The sequence below is a fragment of the Kryptolebias marmoratus genome, linkage group LG3, assembly GCF_001649575.2.
Source record: "Kryptolebias marmoratus isolate JLee-2015 linkage group LG3, ASM164957v2, whole genome shotgun sequence".
NCBI lineage: Eukaryota > Metazoa > Chordata > Actinopteri > Cyprinodontiformes > Rivulidae > Kryptolebias > Kryptolebias marmoratus.
Genome location: NC_051432.1, coordinates 9466924 through 9488552, shown reverse-complemented (window position 1 = coordinate 9488552; position 21629 = coordinate 9466924). Strand labels below are relative to the sequence as shown.

The 21629-nt window shown below is 40.8% G+C and overlaps 1 protein-coding gene across 2 annotated transcripts; it reads left to right on the top strand.

The window, feature by feature from the left end:
• The first annotated feature begins 491 nt into the window (after nt 1-491).
• Nucleotides 492-12525, top strand: ankrd49 (ankyrin repeat domain 49). Of its 2 annotated transcripts, none has more exons than XM_017417106.3 (3): nt 492-606; nt 3116-3358; nt 11789-12525. In XM_017417106.3, exons 2-3 carry the CDS (start codon nt 3146-3148, stop codon nt 12260-12262), a joined length of 687 nt encoding a protein of 228 aa, XP_017272595.1. In that variant the 5' UTR covers nt 492-606; nt 3116-3145; the 3' UTR covers nt 12263-12525. The 2 variants fall into 2 exon arrangements, with proteins under 2 accessions (XP_017272595.1, XP_017272668.1); XM_017417179.3 differs by having other exon boundaries at nt 532-715.
• Nucleotides 12526-21629: the final 9104 nt, after the last annotated feature.

Sequence of the window (21629 nt, the reverse complement as noted above, 5' to 3'; positions counted from 1 at the left end):
AGGCCGTTTGCTTGAGACAGATCTTACGTTCCTAAAACTCGTGTGTAGAGGAAAAACGGAGCTGTCGGCCCTGCAGCGAGGATGTGCTGGGACATTCAAAATGTCTTCAGCTCATACCAATGGCAAAGTTGAGGTTGAAGACATTGTGTCTAAATAAACCTTGTTTCAGGCCTCTTTGGTTGATGTGGGTGTACATAGCTTTTATTTACGGCTGTAATGTTTTAAACCACTGTGGTGGATACCTGGATACCAAACAGCCATGCGTTCAAAACGTAAAACTATCGCTACAAACAAAAACACGGATGAAGTTGGATCAATACAAAAGTGACCGATAAGAGACGGAAACGAACGTAAGCAAGACGTAGACTACCAACATTAGTGTCAGCGAAGAAGTGCACGGCCGCGAGCGCTTATGGGTAATGATGTTCTCTTAGTGAATCTGCTCCATCGGTGTCCCGGTTGTAAAAACTACAAATCCCGTCAGTCTTTAGCCGCGAAGCTCGGTCTTTCAAGGAGGAAAATTTGTTATTTGACAAATAATTGAAATTAAGAGAGCTGTGGTGTTCCGAAGACGTGCTGTGAGATGTTAAAAGAGTAAACATCAGCGTGAGTTTGAAACAGCTGTTTTATTTGGCTCCTTGTCAAATTAGTTTTGGTTTCTGTTAATCCGGGTTGTGCAACTTTATCGAAAAAAGAGCACAAAAGAAGGCAAACGGTGTGTTTATATTTATTTATTATGTCAAAGAAATGGAGTTATTGTGCCTTCGACGCGTCTTCAACACTGTTAGCTTAAAATGCTACACCGCTACGTTTCTGTAACCATTATTATTTATGAGCAGTGTTATTTATTATATATTATTATATATTCAAGATACTAATCATTAGACTTCAGTTGTAGTTCATTAATTAACACTAAGTAGTCGTATTTGTTCTTCCTTTCAAATGTTTGTAGGACTTTATTCTTCATCTGTGACTTTGAAATTGCATTTAACCTTATTTTTCTCTCCTAATATAAACTTCTTTTGGGCAACGTTTTAATTTTACGAGATAATTGCCAGATATTTATTATTCCCAGTCTTTCAAAAGCAAATAAATAAACATTTTAAGGGTTAATGACTGCAGTAGATTTGTTTTCTTTAATCAAATCAGTCTGTGTGCTCTACTGGGTTATGATATATTATTATTACTATTAATAATAATAATCTTTTAAAAGGCCAGGGCTGCCTGTTACAGTTTGATAAAGTCAGCCTCCTCCGGCATGTTTTGTTTTTCCAATAAAGTTTAACAAAACTAATCTACTTAGGATGATACTCCCTACTCCTTGCTGGAGGCGTTGACTTTCCACTTCACATCAGGTTTAGCTGATTATTATTCCGCTGAACTGACTCAGTCATGCCGACATTGCAAACAAAATTGAGAACATTTTTCATCATTGTAGAAACCTCACTACTCCATCTTAAAGATACGTTTAAGCTGCATTTGTAGAAATACCTTGAATCCGAACCATCAGATTGTATCAGCCTTTTACGTCATTGTAGAGAAATTTGGTCCCCCTCTTTTTTTTAATAACACTGTCATTTTTTATCTATTTATTTTTTTGAGGTTTGTGAGTTTTATGCTCTCTTAGGGACTTATTGCAAAATTGTAATCTGATCGGGTCACAGCAATGTCTTCTTCATCTTCTTCAGTCATTTTGTTGTAGATTTGCTCCATCGCTTCAGGTCAGCATCCTGTTTTTCAACCTGATTTGAGTCAAGTTCAGCAGTCAGACAGACGGCCCCACATTTCACTTTGATTTGACAACCAGAGAAGTTCGTGTTCAACTCAATAATTGCAAAGCTTTCAGTTATTGCATCTGCACAATAAATTCACCCTTTGACCGCTTTGCTTACCAGTTGTTTATGCTGATTGTTGCCGTTTTCTTCCTTAAACACGGTTTGTCTCCACTTTAGTCTTGTTTGTCTAAAAGCACACTGGTGTAGAAGTCCTGTTATTTATTCAGATGCAACTTTTCAAACCAAAACTGTGTTCCTGTATGGTCTTTTTGTAGGGAAAACACTTGTTCCTTGTTCCATTTCAAGCAACTCCCACCTGTTCAGGCTCTTCTCGAACGTTTGCCATCCTAACTGAGGCCTGTGGAGTCTGAGAGGTGGCACGTTTCCTTACCTGTTAGACCGTATGACCCTGAGCTGAACATGCTGGGATTTCCTCCCTTCTGAGAAGATTCTTGGCTCTCTTAAACCCCTTCCTTTTGTGAGCGATAATTGGCGCTGCTGAAAGACTCCCAAGTTAATTGTAAAAGCATTTATCAGTTTTCCCAAACTGATTGCTTCTTTGAGATAATTTCAGGCGTCTTTCCTTTTTGGCACTCCGTCGACACACACCTGAATGCCTCAGAGCAGCAAACTGACTGACTTCTGCTTTTAGAGACGTGGACACACTAATGATCATCAGTTAATTAAGTGCATTTAATTAGCAGCACCTCGCTGCTTCTGTGTTTCAGCTTTGTTTTTCTTAACTAAATAATGTCTGTTATATAGTGTCACTCTGACCGAACGTATCTAATTATACCATCTGGTAAGCACCAGATGTGTTTTTTTCTATATATCCTCATATATAAAACTTTATATATATTTGTAACACACTGTGCTGCCCATTATGATGCCCATAATGATCCACAAGAAGCTAGAAGAAAATAAATGAGCTGTAGGACGTCTAGATTCATTACACATGTGTAGTAAAGGAAAACCCTGGGGAATAATAATTTTAAAACAGGACTTTTAAACGAGACTCTGACCTTGGCATCCAGGTAAGAAATGACAGCTCATTTCAAATCACCCTGAGGCAGTTTAGCTCTTCATAGACACGGCGCACAATTAAAACACCTTGGATAGGGCAGTTTTTACACAAGCCACGAGGTGGAGAATACTAATCAACATCAGCGCAGCTCATCTTAGAAGGTTGCATCAAATTCAGTCCAATGGGACCTCAGATAACTTGGTATTAAGTGCTTTAGGACGACTTTTTCCTCCAACTTTCGTTTGATTTTCTCGCCGGTCAATCAGCTCATTCTGATCTAATTCGTCACGTTTTGTTTTTTTTGTTTGTTTTTTAGCGTCTCGGAGTGTGACAAAATCGTCCAGGAATGGAGTTTCCAGAAGATTTCAACCAGCTGGAACTCCTCGACACACACGGACACCTGATTCCCAGAGGGGCCCGAAGTTCGTGGACGGCAAGCAAGGACGACGAGGCGGAGGCGGACGAGGGGGACCGCGGCGAGGAGTGGTATCAGAACAAGGAGGACGCGCTCAAAGACAAGTCAAAGGAGCTCACTCTGTGGGCTGCAGAGAACAACCGTGTAAGTCTTTTAGATATAAAGTTAGAAGCAAGGCAAGGGTTTCAAATAATTGTTTGAAGGTCATTATGGTTTTGGCATTTTTTTGCATTTCCAGTCTTAATATCCAAATCATCATAAACTCTCTTAAATGCATGCAAAGATTGAAAAGATATAATATGCATATTTCTATAGTTTCTCACATACATTTGTGGGAAACACTTTTTTGGATTCCACACTTCTGCTCCACTGGGGCTGCAGCTGTCAAACATTTTACACATGAGGGACGAACACATATTTAACTGAATAATCTAGTGTGCTATACCAGTTTTTGTCAGCTTTTTTTCCTCGTACCTACGTTATAAACTGTGCCCTCCCTGTTGGCTGTCAGAACCGTTCGAACTCTTGTATGGTTCTGACAGCCCACAATGAAAGAACAACTCTGTCATTTACTCTTTGTTTGTTAGAAAACCTTTCCAGATTTTTCTTTTCATTTAAAAAAAAAGTATTAGCCACCTTGATCTTGATACCTATGTCCAAGCATGAGGTATTGAGATGTATGAAATTCATTTCTAACTTTTATTTGTTTCTTTGTTGTTGTTTTTTTTGCAAGGTGATAAAGTTTCCAACAAGTATGTAGAACTAAGTGGAGGATTAAGCTGAAACAGTAGACTTTTTTTTTTTCTTGAATGAATTCAAATTATAAAATGACCAAGGTGGCATCGTGGGTTGAAGTTAACTTGGTTTTGTTATGCCTCTGTTAAAAAAATGTATTAATTTTCTAGAAGCAGCTGTTTAGGACTTGGCTGTCCTGGAGGTGTCCTGATGCAGTTGAGAGAAATTCAGGAAGAATTTGGGGTCATGCGTTCATCCATCCATCCATTTTCTTTACTCGCTTCTCGGGTGATATGCATTCCTTCAGGGACAGCTAGGCCTTTAATTTAACAATAATCTGTCAATTTTTTCTTAGCAAGTTAGTCCAACCATCCATTTTCTTTACCCGCTTCTTCTTTCCGGGTCGCGGGGAGCTGGTACCCATCTCCAGCAGTCTCTGTGCGAGAGGCGGAGGACGCCCTGGACAAGTCAACCACAGGGACACGTAGAGACAAAGGAGACAACTAGCCATGCTCTCACTCACACCTAGGGGCAATTTTAGTGTTACCAATTCACCTAACATGCATGTTTTTAGTCTGTGGGAGTACCCGGGATAAACCCACGGCCATGGGCGTTTGGTTGTCCTGTGCACATCTGTTTTATAGATAAAGGAAAGCTTACAAGAACGTGTCTCCTAAGTGATTTTAATTGGGATGCTGCAGGAGAATAGGGTTCTGCGATTGCAGTTGCGAGCTTTGCAGTTCCTGTTGAACCAAACTCAAAATGGAGCTCATTTCCTGCTGTGAGAATACTCAGAACCATTATAGCTGAGGGTAGCTTCTCTCACTCTTCTGTTTTTGTTATTAACAGCATATTCAAGTCTAAAATAGTGACACAAGTGCCTGTTTGGTCCAGACTTGCAGACACTTATTTAACAAACTCGGCCGTCTAACAAGATTACACCAAACAAACTGTCTGAGGAAAGTTAGCTGACACTGACACCTCACAGCAGAGAGATGAGCCGACTCGAGCTGGGGTACGGAGAATGATTACTTGCTCTTTCAGCGATGTTTACACATTGTCCAAGACGTTGTTACATGTTGTTGCCTAACCCTAAACCTTGTTAAAAAAAAATATAGCAGCAAAATTGCTAAGTTGTCTCTAATGAGTTGAAATTGTCAACAAGTCCCCAGCTCACAGGTTGCCTTGCAGACTCAAAGAAAAAGATAAATGGGAGACTACTAAGATGCAAACGTGACTCTACAGAGGAAACAGGTTTTTTAACGCTGCATCAAACTCCGTTTATATGACCGGTGCCATCTTATTTAATATCCTCTATAATGATATGTAAATATAAATTGAAAAGAAGTCAGTGTATTGATCAGATCTGCTCTTTATTATCCACTTTATATGCAATCAGGTCTTGAGTTCAGTCATTCAGTAATAAGTCTCTGCCTTCTTTAACAAACCTTTTTGCAATCAGCCAGCTTTGACAGCTTCTACCTTCTTAAAGTTTATTCACAGTGTAGTCACGGGTTGCCTTTCTAAGTAGAGCATTTGATTAGGACTTCACAGAAATAACGAGCAGCTGTTAATTCGACTTCCTTGCTTGTATTTAATCAGTGCCTGCTTGTTTTTGAAAACTGTTAGAATTTATTTGAGTTTTCCTGTCGCATTTGGCAAACGTAACCCCTCATCCGGGTTTTAACGTCTGCTCTACCTAATCCTGCTTATCAATGATAATTTTATTTATTGCTTAGCCACACAGAAAACCGTAAGCAGAGTGGATCCGATTCACGAGAGAGGTACATTATGATTTCACACACGAAAACCCCACCTTACGTAGGATGAGGTTTTAGATTTAAAGCTTGACACACTGTCAGAGGGGGAAAAAAAACAATTTGATCTGAGTTATTCAGGTTTGCTCTCAGAAAAATGGGCTGAAACAGCCTTTTATCAAAGCCTCGACTCTGAAGGATAAACAATGCAGCACTCCTTCACCCTGCCTGGTTCTGTGCAGATATTTGTAAACACAACTATTTAGGGTTTGTTTCATTTTGTACCTCAAACCTCATTAGCACTAGTTTCTGATTCTGTATTAAATCTCCCTGCAGACTGACATGTAAGGCTGACATTTCAATTAAAATTAGTTCTTCATTACATAAGTGTATACTTTGCACCTTAAAACAGGGGGGGTCAAACTCTGTTACACAAGGGGGCCAAACTTAAAAACTTGGTCATAGCCGAGGGCCAATCTCAATCTCGATGAAAAACTACATAAATGAACCCAGGTTTAAGATGTAATATGTCAAATCATTTATATAGAAATATCAAATACCTTTTCCTTGTTACATATTATATAGAGTTTAGAGCAAACAAACTTTAATGAACAAAGAAAATAGATTGAATTTTTCCTGCATTAAAACAGCTAAAAATCCATAAACAAAAATCCAATCATACAGCTACGAACATTAAACTTTAAAACAAGAAGAAAACACAGAAAAAGTACATTAAATCAGACTCACTGTTACTCTGAACTCAGGTCAGATGTCTGATATCGTTTCTTGGCTGAAGTTTATCAACCAGAGTTTGATCGGTCCCATTTGATGCTCTCTATTCCTCTGTCCACGTCAAAATCTACGATTACTGAGGAATTAAATCCTGTTTTCTAGGCTTCAGAGTAACACAAGACGACTAAATAGGCTCAGATTTTGAAGCGACACAGACTGGATCTGTCACAGACTGGAGAGCCAGATCTAATAAAATATAAATGTTATCAAGGGCCAGATCTGGCCCACGGGCCTTAAGTTTGACACGTGTGCTTTAAAGGAATACTTAAGGTCTTTTGAAGTGGGGTTCTGTGGAAAGGTTATATTTTATTTGTTGCAGAAAGATTTTTGAACAACCTCAGTTTGGAGAAATGGAGTTTAATTTTGACCGGATTCATGAGCTAATGGCTAGTCCAACCAGACCCCAAACAACTCCTTTCTCAAAAGAATTATTGTAGCTCATCAGTTTTGAATTACACAGTTATACACATCAAATCCTATGCTTATTTGCATAGAAGTTTCATTTTTCCTCCTGCAGGAATATCATAAGATTTCTGCTGGGATAACAGTAATGTAAAATTGTCAGCAGTCGAAAGGTTTATAAAATAGCAATTGCATGAACCTCTATAAAATGTTTTGAGATTGGAGTTGTTTTAAGACAACAGAGGTCCACTTTGGTCTAGGCCAGTGGTGTCCAATCCTGGTCCTGAAAGGTCACTAGCCTGATTGTCTTAGATGTTTCTCTGCTTTGACCTGATTTCAGTGATTGAGTGATTACCAGGCTTCTGCTGAACTTGAAGAGCAGAGAAACATCTAAAACATGCAGGATAGTGGTCCTCCAGGACCAGGATTGGACACCACTGGCTTATAAGACCTCCTGTTAGCAGATCAGCCTGGCTCAACTCTATTTCTCCAAATGGAGGCCATTCGAAGAGCTTCTACTGCAGCTAGTGTAAGAACTGTTCGTAGATTTTCCCCAGAGCCCCGCTTTAAAATAGACGAACTATTGCTTTATTATTTTCCTCTTCACCAAACACGCTCTTGATGGCGAAGATGCCAAACCTCTTCAGTGTTTCCGAACCTAAAGTGGCCTTACACACCTTGCTTTAGGCACAGCCCGTCTCCAAATTGGTTTCATTTATGATTTGAACACGATGTGATCATTAAACCAGGCGGCCATCGACCGTTTCCTGCATAATCCCCGATTTCCACAGAAAGAAAAATCCAAGCTGTGCTGCGTCCCAACCTAGACTTGTCTAGCAATCAGAATGATGCTGTAATTTTCTCAGTGGTGTCATCGTAATTGGACATACAATTATATTTTCTTCCCTTTGCTCTCTCCTTAATTACAGCATTTAACGCTCCGTTGTTGCCAGCATCTTCCTCCCAGTGAACATCTCAGTCCTTTTATTCTTCTCTTTTTTTTTTCCTCTTCTTTCCAACCAGTTTTGCATTTAAAGTAATCAGGCAGAGACTACAGCGTCTGCCACGTCTGGACGTTTATTAAAGATGAATTTGTACTTCCTATTTAGCTGACAAATCTTCTTGTTATGAGGTGCTTAAAACTGTTTTTTAAAATTCCTATTTTTAGGTTTAAAAAAACAACTAATTAGTCATCAGCCATCTTTAATTATTTTTCTAAACTGTTAAAAATATTTAGTAAATGGACTTACCGTATTTTTCTCAAAAAACGACAGTGCGCCTTATATATTTAAGAAGTCGTAATGTTTTAGTCCGACTTTTGAAAACTACAAAGCTGCACCACTTGCAGCATTAAGGCACAGTGCACAGACCTGAGCGAGCGGTGGAGGCGTTTATACTTGACGCTGTTTTGTTTTACTTAATGTACCTTATAGTCCGGTGCGCCTTATATGTGACAAATGTTTGAGAATGGACCATTCATTGACAGTGAGTCTTATAATCCAGTTCACCCTATGGTGCAGAAAATGTTTGAGCTTAGAAAGTGTTTGAGCTTAGGCAACAAAGCTAAACATTAGGCTTCCTCTTTTGATATCTGAGCTCCTTTAAAATGTATTCATTTAGTTTTTCTGCCTACTCACCACTTTCCAGAAAAGTCTTATTGTCCTGCGTTCATTGACGTAATGCATGTCGCCCGCAGCCTTTCAGGGGTAAGATAATTGTATCTTGAAAAATCCTGGAGTCTTACCTTTTTTTGGTCAAATCTAGAAATGAATGTTGTGTGTGATCGCACCAAGTTTCAGCCCAGCATCTGTAAAACTGACTCCGTTCTTTCTTTTCTAACGTCAATCAGCTGGGGTGGCCATCTTGAACTGAGTTATAGATGTTTATCCAGTGATTACGTCCAGGGAGTTTCATTAAAATCCATCCTGTGGCTCATGAGATATTTTAAGTGTGTGAGGAAATAACAGACACGTGAGAGTTGGAGACTCTGAAGCTCAAACTGTAAAGAAAGTTAATTATTTTTGTTTTTTATTAAAGTTTTCTTTTTTTTCTCTTACGTATGGTTTGTTGATTGAAGGTGCTCATTTGAGCATCAGTTGGCAAAATTACCACGGAGGTCAAAGTGTTTCTGCACGTTTTCTTTACACTGAAAACAAGGCACCCCACTTTGTCTCGCAGAAAAGCGTAAAGAACAAAACCCAGTGTGGCGTTGCATGCGGGGAGGAAATAAACAGCACACACACTGAGTGAACTCCTTTAATGCACTCGGAGACCTTTTCCATGCATAAAGGACTTTGGCAAATTGGGCCCCGTGGAGAATGCAACTACAAAATAAAAAAACAAACCCAGCCTTATTTAATCACAGTATGTAAGAACTGTTGCCATGTAACAGTTTTCTGCAGCTCACCAAACTGCTGCCTGCTAAACAATTTGCCCTCCGGGGATTATAAAAGTATTTGGAATCCTTGAACACATAATTTGCAAAGCGTGAAATATTATTTTTGTGTCACATGTTCTATAGTCACTCTTATTGTGAGTGTGTGTGTGTGTGAAGCATGTTTTATCTGCTCTGCATTATAATTCGGTCAGTCATTATTTCCCCTCTTTGTGACATGGCTTTATGTAATTGTAGTACCTACTAATGTCTTATAGATTCTTCCAGAAACTCTCAGTACAACTTAATCCACTGTAGGGATGTCCAAGGTCGAGTTCAAGTACCGTATCTGGGTCCAAATCGAGCCATTTTTCACTGCTCATTTAAGCGTGGCTGACCTGCTGACTCTGCTGTTCGAATACTATCCGTTGTTTTACAGCTGCTGTGAAATGTTGTGACGTAACGGGCCAACATGTCTGCAGCGGGGAGGTAGAAAATGGAAAAATAGTATTTTCTTTATTTTAGCATTTTTTTTAGACGTTTAAAACGCAAACACGTGGCTGGGTTCACCCGGCTAACTCCTAAAGCCAGCGCAGCAAAGCAACGCACCTTAGAGGTGACGCTAAAGAGGAGAGACGGGTTTTCTGTGGGCAAAACGGCAAAAAGATTGGAGAACTGGTGGCAGAAGTTCAGCCTGTGGTGTGATTCTGTTCGAGCAGCAACAGGTGAGCTCCTCAGTATGCAGCCCATATACTTGGTTAAGTCAAAGCATAAGCTTATTTCCTGTAAAACAGAGGCAGATATCTTTGCAACAATACAATAGGAATGATAAGAATGTGATATATTGTTAACCACTCTCAAAAAAAGAGGTGATATATTTTTTTGATGACACTGCCAGCATTCCTCTCCACCATTTTTCACCTGTAGTTATTGATAAAATGTGTTAATTCGCCTCCATCTCCCGTCATCTTACAGCGCTCTGCCTGGTCCCGCCGACGCCTCAGAACAGACTCGGTGCTTCGCTGTCAGATCTATATTGTTGCAGCGTTCCAGTTGTGTTTGTACCAAAGAGCGATTCTAAACAAAATAAAAAGCCTGTCGCAGTAGGTCAAATGCAAATGGCATCAGTTCTGCTAAAGAATGCATTCGTGAACAGTCTTCATGTTTTCTGTGACTTTTGAACTGAAATGCGGGGCTGTGTTTTTGTCTTGAGTAATATGAAATGAGCGGCGCTCGGCTGCGCGGCATTGATAGACGTGTTCCTTGAGGGGTGAGCGGCCGCTTTAAAGCGAGAGAGCGGCGCGTCTTTCTCGGTAAACAAAAGTGCAGCTGTTTGCTTGTTTTCTGCAGGAGAAAAAACAGTCGAGAGCTCATTCAGCGGCACCGCCGAGGCTCTTCTCTCGCCCAGCTCTGTGCGCTCGCCCCAGAGCTGCGGGAGGGAGTTAAACATTGCTGCTGATGATCACTTCAAACCTTTCATCTTTTTCTTTCAGCCCGGCAAAGCAGAACGTTGCTTATAATAATGCCACAGATGAAAATGATGAACGAGTGTGTGTATGTGCGTGTCTGATTTTCTACGTGCAGCGGGTCTAAACTGCAGTCTTTTTAAACTTTAGTCAAACCAATCCAGATGTTTAGACCCGCTCATGCACGTCGCACTAACCTACGCTGAGAAACCAGGTGGCTAATATTTTGCACAGTTTTTAGTAAACTTCAATGTCAAACTCATAAACAGCAAGATGTATGTGCATCTATGTGTGTCTCTCGTTTCACAGAGCGCAGTTTAGGTCTCAAAGGCTTTTTGATTTGAAGCATTAGTGAACACTTTTCCTTCTCGCCACAAAAAGTGCCCAACCTTGTAATTTGAATAATTCATTGTTTCATTGTTTATCCACGTGAGAACAATAGTCAGCTAAGATGTTGTGCGTGTCGTCCTGAAGCCAGGAGGTCAGCTGACTCGGACCCTTTGTGGGAAACTGAATTTTTTTTGTTGTTAATAAAATGGCTCCTTTAAAATCATTCACTCTAACAATGTTTTGTTTTAGTCCCAGTTTGTGTCTTATGAAAGATTCTCTTCTACAGTTTACTGGAAATGCAACAATAAATTAATGATAAACTAACTCATTTATTTGCCGAGTGTAGTAATGAATCATTGTGCCATGTGTTCACTATGTGACGAAACGTTGCTGAAGACATTTTGGACATTAATCTTTAGTAATTAAAAAAAGGTGAAAAAAAGATGCTTTTATAATTTGTGGTTTTTAAGATAGATTAGTTTTTGTATGTTTGTATGTTCTTAGAATATAAATGAACATATTTGTTTACCAATGGCATGACCTCATCACAACAGTTTATTCCAGATGAGATGATGGTGTTTAAGACCTAATTCTGACAGATTTGGTTCTTTAATTATAGATATTTCTAAAGTTATAGATATTTCTAAAGTAAAACCTACCTCCCAAGTCTTCTGGTTCGTAACATTCTGACCCTCAGAATCTCTCTGACGTTTTCCAGCTCCCCACCGTCCTCCGCTCGTTAACGGCCGACCCTTCACTGGTGCACTGCTGCGACGAGGACGGCTACACGCCGCTGCACCGCGCGGCGTACAGCGGCCACGTTGACGTCGTCTGTGCTTTGTTAGCCAGCGGCTCCAAGGTGGACCCCCGTACCATCGACGGCTGGACGCCGCTGCACAGCGCGTGTCGGTGGAGCCACGTCGCCGTGGCGGCCTGCCTCCTACGGCACGGCGCCGAGCTGAACGCCCGGACCAACGGGGGGCTCACGCCGCTCCACCTGGCTGCTTCCTACACCAGTTCGTCAAAAATGGACTCCACGCACATCTTGGAGCTGCTCCTGTCCAAGAGAAACCTGAGGCCGGGGCTCCGCAGCAGCGGCGGGGAGACGGCGGGTGACGTGGCTCGCCGCAGTGGCCCTCATTACTTTCTGTTCGAGATGGTGGAAGAATGCGTCAGTGTCCTGCCATCTTAACCCGACCGCCGTTTTCTCTTTAAGTCCATTTATTGATAAGTTCGAAAGGTTTTCCATTGCCTGATGTGATTTAGTTGTTTTGGATTAATAAAAAAACGTAGTTGTTGACTTGAACTTGAGTGCTGTTTCCATGAATTAGTCGAATGTGCTGGTGAAATGGATCGTGTTGCTGTAGAAATGCAATATGCTTGAACAAAAATAGAAAAAAGTTGGTGTTTGTTGTTTCCTATTAATGTGTTTTAATAAATTTTAATAATATCTTTTGCAGGAATTCATTTTTTGAACGGCTGGCCTTGTGGAAAGTTAAATACACACTTTCTCCTTTTTCTTTTTTTTTAAATTGATTTTCTTAAAGAAGTTTTAATCTTAAAGTGATAACTCACATCTTTGAAGGTGTGATTCTGTACATCTTTCCTGTTGTAGACGGCCGATTTGATGACCTTTGTTTGGAGAAAAAGAGGCTTACTCCTAGCTTGAGCAGCAGCAGCTAGCTGTAGCTCTCCTGAGGCCCTTCCCGCAGGAATAACAGCGTAACGTAAAGGTCTTCATACGAACCACTGAGAGGGCTCTTGGCTCCATTCGAACTAGCTGTTAGTCAAAATTAAGACTGTATTTCTCCAAACTGAGGCCATTCAGAGAGCTATCCACAACAGGTAAGATATTAATTGTTCATAAAGTTTCTACAGAGCTCCACTTCAGATTATCTGAACGATTGCTTTAAGATGACCGGTTGTTTTCTAAACCAAGTAAATTCTGGTGTAATTTTGTTTCTACATGCAAAAAATTATTTTTATGTTTTACTCTTCAGATAGTTTGCTGCCCTGAAAAATTTAGTACAGAGTATTGAAAGGGACTAATTGGTTTAGGTAAATTTATTTTTCGTAAATAGGGTTTCTGGTAACGTTTTGATGAACTAAGCAGGTAAATTGTGAAAATCTGGTCACTGGGAGCATCTGCCGTTTGAACATTAGGAGGCCCTGAAATACTAAAGAGTGAAACAAAAGCACGTTCGATAGTTGAACTAGCTGTGCAGCTGCTACTCTGTTTAATAGGCGAAGAGGAACGGGTCACGGTGACATCCTCCTTCCCCACACAGCCTGGCTCACAAAAGCTGAGGGGCAAGGTCTTTGGCGGTCAGGGTTTGAGATTAATCCCTGTGAATGGAAACTGACTGCCGCACGTGCACTGAAATGTTCTACTAACTCGCTCCGTCTTCGTGTTGCGCACATTACGTTGTGAAATATTTTGCCGGCTATTTCCAGAGCCCAAGGACGCCTTGGTCTGAAAAGATGAGCGGCGCCCTCACTCTGATGGCCGAGCTGCTCCTGCAAATGTCATTCTGCTCAGAAGTTCCAAAGACACAACAAAAGTGATGTTTATGCTCAAATTTTCAGCAGCCACTAAAGGCAAATACAGCAGCACAAGTCATTAAAAGCATATTGCTTTACGTAACATGATGTATTGTCAACATATACTGGCTCTAAATACTGGAACATCTCCGTACGACTGTCAAATACAAAAATAAAATCGATTCCCCAGCAGCCGGTGTTGCCAAGCTGCGTGCAGTCTGCAGGAGACTAATGGCTGTTTTGTTTGTGTGTGTGTGTGTGTTTGGGGGGGGAATTACAGATCAGGTGCTAAAAGCTGTGTTTCCAGTACACTGATGAGAATAAAACATCTGTCTTCGTTGTGTTATCGCAGAGTTAATGCAGAACTTTCAGGTGTTTTGTTGCGAGCCCACAGGTTTGATTTCTGTTAGAGGTAAACATAAAACATTCAGTTTTACCAGGCTTTAGTAGATATTCCTAAACACCTGTGATGATGTGCTAATGTACATTAATAAACATTTCATTTAACTACCATGTTTTCTAGGGTTCATTTTAGTATTTATTGGCTGTCATCAAATTTGCCCATGTCTGTTACCAAAATGTCTCATGAACCAATTTGTCAGATTTTATTGAAATGTACAGAAAGTAATGCTTGGAGGTACCATTTACTGCCGATTAATCTTTGGAGACAAGCCAACTCAACATGGCTGCCACAGCCAAAACACAATAACGCCAATTTTACAGACAACAGAGCTAAAAATTTGACGTGGTAGTAGCTGAGACTCATGCCCCAGGACATACTACCACTCGGAGTCGACTCTTTTTGTCTTTTGTCGACTGCATTACCATTTAGCAATGAGTTTAACAGAATTGAGAAATGAGCACAAACCATATTTTGCAACACGTCTCGTGACACCCTGCAGCATCGCCTGACATCGCACGTGACCTTACTTTAAAGGGTTAACCAAAGGTGGCTGCAACTCTGTCCCCTCCCAGCATAAAACGATCTCACTTTAAAACCCTACCACGAAAGGAGGCGGGTGATATGCATGCCTTCAGCGATTTAACAGTTATTTGCCAAATGTTTTAAGCAAATTAGTCATACTCCTAAAATTTGTACTAATTAAAAGAACAGCTGAGTACTAATTCATTAAAAGCACATTTTCCTAATTTGAGTTGTAGTCATTTAAGCGTTCAATCGTGCCACTTTCTTCATTTGTACATCTAAGGTAGTACAAAAACAACTACTGTGACTAAAATTGCCACAGGTTCATCTGTATCGATGCACACGTATCATTTGCCCAGCAGGCTGATGTGATGGCTGCGCGTGGTGGTCAGCCAGTACTAACAAGCTGTTGTCGTCGCCTGTTGATGAACAACTGTGCACTCAGCATATCCTGAGGTGTGGATGTTTTAAAAATAACAGGCAGGGCGACGTCCTGCCTCTGAGTGCATTTTCATTAGGGGGCCTTAACGTTCCTGTTCTGCGCTGTAACAAGCGTGCTCCTTCATCACTCAGCTCCTTAGAGAGAAACAAAGACTGGTGCGAGAACAAAGTGGCTGATGTGTGTGTGTGTGTGTGTGTGCGTGCGTGCTGGTCTCCTGAGGACAAATGTGACGAACGCGCTTTGAGACGGAGGACACATTCTGTTCTGATAGAGAACAAGATAATTTTCCTTCAGCGGTCACGTTTTCTTTGGCCTTTTTTACAACCAGAATTAATTTCTTATTTCAAGTTTTCTATAATTTTGTTCACACACTCTGCTGGAGTAGCTCTATTTTTTATATTAAAAAACAGCTTTTTCTTTGGACCGCTTTCTCAAAGCAAGCAGATCTGTTCACTGTTTCTCCTTCTCATTGTCAAAACATATTGAATCTGTTCGGACGTATTTAGGCTTTAATTCAATCCGATTTGACAGTATAAACATCTGCAGCAACAAAAAGTTATCTTCCTCAGTCACTTGCTTTATTGATGGCTATTTTTGCCTGAAAGATTTTACATCTGTTGGACTTTTTCATCCTGATGCCTATGGTTCGGAGGAACACTCATAAATTTCTCATTTCCTGATCCTCTCGTCGGCCCTTCTCATCGCGCCCTCCTCACCAGCCTGAGATGGAGTCTCGGTCTCAACATCCTCCTCAGAGCTTGAAGTTTCTCCTCCGCACACTGCCACAAACAATGGTGAAGCTACCACCGGCCTCTCTGTATTCAGTCTTCTTTGCTTTTTGTTTGGAGTGCTGTTATTTTAATTTGACTTTTTTTTTTTCCTCCCTTTTTGCTGAAGGATCCACACACACCCACACACGTCTCTTCTGTTCATCTTCTGCCTGCTTCTCCAATCTGCCTGCTCTCTTCAACCATCTGCTTCCCTTAGCGCTTCTCAGCTCCTCCTTTCAACAAGGGGATGATTCAGATGGTTTGAAGTGAGGTTCTGTGGACGGATCAGGAACAATTAATACCTTCCCTGTTGTAGATAGCTCTTTGACCTCGTTCAGACCGGCCACTAACGTCCATCCGGAGCAAACCGTTCACACTTGGACATAGTTATATGCACACTGAGGATGTCTTCACTCTGACCCCCTTCAGAGTGGTCTGGGACCCTCCTATGTGCATTAGTTTGGTAGTCTGAACGCAAACCATCCTCAGTCTAGCTCAGGGGTGGGCAATCCTGGTCCTGGAGGGTCACTATCCTGCATGTTTTATGTGTTTCTCTGCTCCAACACACCTGATTTGAATCAGTGGATAATTAACAGGCTTCTGCTGAACATGAAGAGGTGATTTAACCACTGAATCAGGTGTGTTGGAGCAGGGAAACAAGGAAAACATGCAGGATAGTGGCCCTCCAGGACCAGGGTTGCCTACTCCTGCTCAAGGTCCAAAAAACGAAAGGATCCACCTCAGTTGTAGGTTATTTGCAAACAATTTAAGCCCTTCTTGAACATTATACAAAGGTACTGCTTTTATTGGTCTGTTTGTTTTCTTTCTTTTTCGAGCTAAAGTTTTTAAAGAACTGCTCGTCAGAGTTTATCTCCCTAAAAATGTCTGTTTTGTTGGGATTTTATCAGTCAGTAGATAACCGGGATGCAATGTGGCGAAGTCATCAAACTTTGCTCTGGTTGTTTTTAGAGCTAACTGGACCTGCTGTGGTCACTATAAGACACAAAGTGCCATGTCAGTGCCAGAGCAGTCAGAGCAGCGTTTGTTCCTCACAAATCCTTTCATGCTCCTTTATTGTTCATGTCGCATCTGTAAGGTGATTAAGCTCATTGAGAGTTGTGTAAATAATTTCACAGACAGAATTAATTGTGACTGAGATATTAATTATTTGGTAATATCTTACCTTGGGGTTTTTTGTTTTTTTTTTAGTCTTGTTTTGAGTACATGTGTTGTTTTTGAGAACACTCTGATATTAACAGTGTGTGAAAAAACATCCGTCAAACAATTTTCTTTCTAAAAGTGCACGAAGCCCACGCATTCTTTAACCTTTAAGTTAGCTGAAGCATACTTAAATCTTCAGATCTGTGACCGAAAAGGTGTGATGCACCACCACCCTAAATGTCCCAGCACAATCGCAACACGTTCATGATGAGGCATGTAATTATTTACTTTGGGGGAGGGAAAAAAAAAAAAAAAGTTCTTAAGTGGTTTAGCATTTAATCAGTGAGGCAGCTGGTGACATTGGGCCAAAACACTTACCGCACATATTTGTAAATTAAATCTCAAAATGAATGTGCAAGGTGTGAAACAGCACCTCTGCTTTAGAAGAGCATTTTCACCGAGATATAAAAATACCCATGACAAATGGTATTGCACTTATAGGACGGCACTTTTCTAAATTACAACGCAAGAGGATAAGAGTGGGAAGACAAAACAACAAAAATAATGCAAGCGTAAACAGAGACGACATGCATCGGTTTCGACATTTAAAGTGAACAAAAAAAAAACGTGGTTTTAAATAAAAGTGTAAATGAGGAGCTTGACTTTGTTGCAGGGAAATCGGAAACTTGTTTAGAGGATATGCGCCAGGAGATCTCAAACAGAAATGATTGCTCCATTCGAAAGGATAATCTCTAAATAGACTAGTGACGCAGGAATAAAGCGAAATTGAATGCAAAGGTAAAAGGGGTTTTAATAACTGAGTTGAACTGCTCTTTTTCCAGGGTGGAACAAACAACTTTAATGATTTTTCAAAAACAAAAATCAGGTACACAAGTTTGAACTTACTGTGGATCACACAGGCTCAAAAGTATGCAAACACCCCCACTAATGTTTGATTAAATGCCCCTCCTAAAATTGCTCCTTGACCACATGCTTTTTGTTTCCATCAACACGTTACTGACACAGTTCTGGCTGATATTTGACTTCTTTTCTTTGAATTTGTCTGGCACAGACCTGGCTTTTGAGAATGGTCCACGAATCTTCATTAGGGTAGGGGTCAGGGCTTTGGGAAGGCTATTCCTGAAGCTTCATATTAGCCTGTTTATCCAATCAGAAACCAGGTTTTGTGTGTTTAGGATCTCAGCCCTGTTGGAACACCCGACTGGGTCTAAGTTTCAACCATCTGTTGATTTGCGGTGAAGTTGAAGAATCTGGAGGTAGACCTCCTTCGTCATTACCATCTGCAGTCAGTCATTGTCACTGAGAAGTTAATAGGCCTTGTGAAGTTAAAAAAAAAAAAAAAAAACTGTCAAAGTGGGAGACTCCCCCCAAGGTGGTGGAGAACGGCAGGGCTAAGATACTGTGGGACGTCCCGATCCAGACTGACAAACAGGTGATGACTAACCAACCAGACATTGTGGTGATAGATAAGATACAGAAGGAAGCAGTGGTGATAGATGTAGCAGTCCCAAGCGACTGTAACATCAGGAAGAAGAAGGAAAACCAAGGGCTGAAAGAGGAGATAGAGACGTTGTGGAAAGTCAAGGCCTCAGTGGTACCAGAGGTCATCGGAGCACTCGGTGCTGTGACTCCAAAACTGGAAGAGTGGCTCCAACAGATCCCAGGAACAACCTCAGAGATCTCTGACCAGAAGAGCTCAGTCCTAGGAACAGCTAAGATACTGAAGAGAACCCTCAAGCTCCCAGGCCTCGGGTAGAGGACCTGAGCCTGAAGTGAAAAGTGGAACCGCTCATGTGGAACAAACAGGGCTAGCTGGATGATTTATCAATACAAATATGTCTTGTATAATTGTTTGGAATATAGAAAATCCACAATAAATTCAGACTTGTGCACCAGTGCTTCTTTTTAAAGATAATTTAAGTTGCATGTTGTATATTCATTTCATCCTGGGGGAAAACAGTTCCAGTCAATCAATAAAAGCCCACAGTTGTTGACATTTAACCCTCACTTGGCTTTATCCGACAGGACGCTAATTAGTCTGATCCACACGGCTGTGCAGCAACAGCAGCGCCGATGAAGCGGGATAACAGAGCGTATCTTGTGCCTGAGATTTATTTTGAGTCTCACTGGGTTATCTTTAAACCGAATAAACCTTAGGGCGTCTTAAACTTCTTTCTGTAAACTTCTCTCTGTAAAATATTTGACCACATAGTAAACAGGTCTTAAACCAAGAGCGAGCAGCTTCCTTCGTCTTCACTCATCTTAAATAGCCAGAGGACACTGGGCTTTTCAGGAAGGATCTATCTATCTATCTATCTATCTATCTATCTATCTATCTATCTATCTATCTATCTATCTATCTATCTATCTATCTATCTATCTATCTATCTATCTATCTATCTATCTATCTATCTATCTATCTATCTATCTATCTATCTATCTATCTATCTATCTATCTATCTATAAAAATCCAGAGTAAAGCATACCTGAATTTATTAATACATCACATATTAACATGATGCATGATGACTTCATTAATGTTAAAGTGTTTAATTTTACACAGAGTCAGACATATTTCTTTGTTGTTGTTGGTTTTTATTTTTTTTGGTCTCCTGAATAGTTCATTACTCCGACTCTCATTCAGACGCATATTAAGAGTGACTTCATCTTGCTCTTATCAAGGGAACAAACATTCACTTTTTGTTAAAATGTCAAACCACTATTAGGTGTACCTTATTCATCCTTGGTGGGTGATTCATTAAACTGTATTTAGTTTCTTAAAGGAAAAATGAAAAAAATATTAAAATAATGACTTTTCTTGTTTGTCTTTTAGTTAAACACTAATAAAACCATCCAGTGGTCCATTCCTCTAATTTCAAAGGTTAATGACTTGCTTTTAGAGTTTTTGTGTCAAAATCCCGATGGGTAGTGATTGTGTGGGTGGAGTTACCTCCTCGGTTGTGACGTAGAAGGAGGCGGGGCCAGCCGTGAGAGACCGCTGTAGGACACCTGAGGAGGTTACTGTCGCAGGGTTTATCAGGGGAAATGGAAGCAGCAGAAGAAGAAAGTTTTGTTAACAAGAGGACCGCTTTGAAAACATGTTGTTTTGGTCTGGAGTGATGCTGTCGGGAACTGGAGCCCCACATTTCACAAGAGGAACCCCAGAGCTTTACGATGATGTCACCCAGTCTTCGAGGAGTTTAACATCTGGACTTCTAGAGGCGGCCGGTGTCGGTCCGACCATCGGTTCTGGTCTCACAGTGGGTGCCGGTCCGACAGCGCTTAAAGTGTTTTTTCTACTGAAGGTTTGTATTTCAGGTGGTCCTCTTTAAAACATTAACTTCACAGTCAGTCACCAGACTCTGGGTTGTAATTTTCACCAGCAGCTAAATGAACCACATCCATCAAACTCTCTTGTCCTTTGGGAAGCTGAAGAATGACTCAGCTGTTGGAGTTTTCACCCCCATTTCACCCCCACACCATCTGTATTTGCTATATACTGCCTTGTTTACGTTCCTGTGTTTGGCTCTCGATACGTCACACCTCCGAGTGATCACGAAAAATGCAGAAGCAACCCTAGTCATTTTTTTAATCTTTATTAATTAGAAATTAGTGTAATTTGTTTTAAATGAGACTCTGAAAACAAGCAACTTTTCTGACTTTCTTTTGATTAATGTTAGCTTCCAAACACTTTTCATTTGACCTTTAAAGTTTCTCTACCCAGCTTAACAATCAGCAGCAAGGCAGAGAGGATTCTTTCTGCCTCAGAAACCCCCAGACTGAAGGTCCAGACAAAGTCTCAGCTCCTTCCTCAAACTTCCCACAACTGGCCAACTCCACAGCTCACTTTGGCTCGAATGTATTAAAGCTATTTCAACATTAACATATACTTGTTGGAGGAAATTGCAATCAAGAATAAAAAGTTTCAAGGCATATCCTCTGAACAAACTGAACTGGTGTTAATTCAAAAGCAGTTCTCATGCAAACAGTCTGTCAGAGGCAGACTTAATGAGTTTTCATAACACATCAGCTTCAAAAAAAAAAAGAAAGAAAGAGATACTTAAATCAAAATGAGTCACATTTATATTCCAACATAATTAGCTGCTGACTGATTAAGCAATCCGGAGAATGAAGTTGTGGTCATGCATGCAAACGGTTCCACGGGTCGAGGAGGGCAGCGGGGTTGTTTCTGTGGGAGTTCAGAAATAAATAATTGCGCTGCGTTGTTTTGGTTAAAATCTTCTGAAGCGTTGGGAGAGAAGAGATGTCATTAACATAAACAAGACAGAACCAGAACACTGACGCTGAAAAAAATTGCTGGTAGAGTTTCCCGTAAGGACGTTTTTAAGAGGAAAACATTTGTGTTCTTGCTGGTGCAAGAGACAAAGGCCCGTGGACATCAGGAGGATCGGCGGTTCAAGCTGTGAGGGGACGTGTTGATGGGACCGCGGAGACGGGACACGGGGCTCAGCAATCGTCTCTGCTTCTTTTACTCTTCTTGGGTTTCTTTTTTTTTTAAGTGTCACCTATTAAAAGGTGCTTTGAAATCTTCAATCGGTCATAAAGTTGTGCCAAAATAGAGACTCCTACTCTGCAACAGAAACAAAAATACTGAAGGTCTAACTCTCCTTGAAGGAATGCCAGAGTTTTAAACCAAGATGCCCTTTTGATGAGGAGGACAGAGCTGCAGCTGTTTGTT

What these genes read in the sequence shown, in the direction of transcription:
- ankrd49 (XM_017417106.3), top strand. Translation starts at nt 3,146, where the DNA reads ATGGAGTTTCCAGAAGATTTCAACCAGCTGGAACTCCTCGACACACAC. An exon ending in GGGCTGCAGAGAACAACCGT is followed by an intron (nt 3,359 to 11,788) that starts GTAAGTCTTTTA and finishes GACGTTTTCCAG; the next exon opens with CTCCCCACCGTCCTCCGCTC.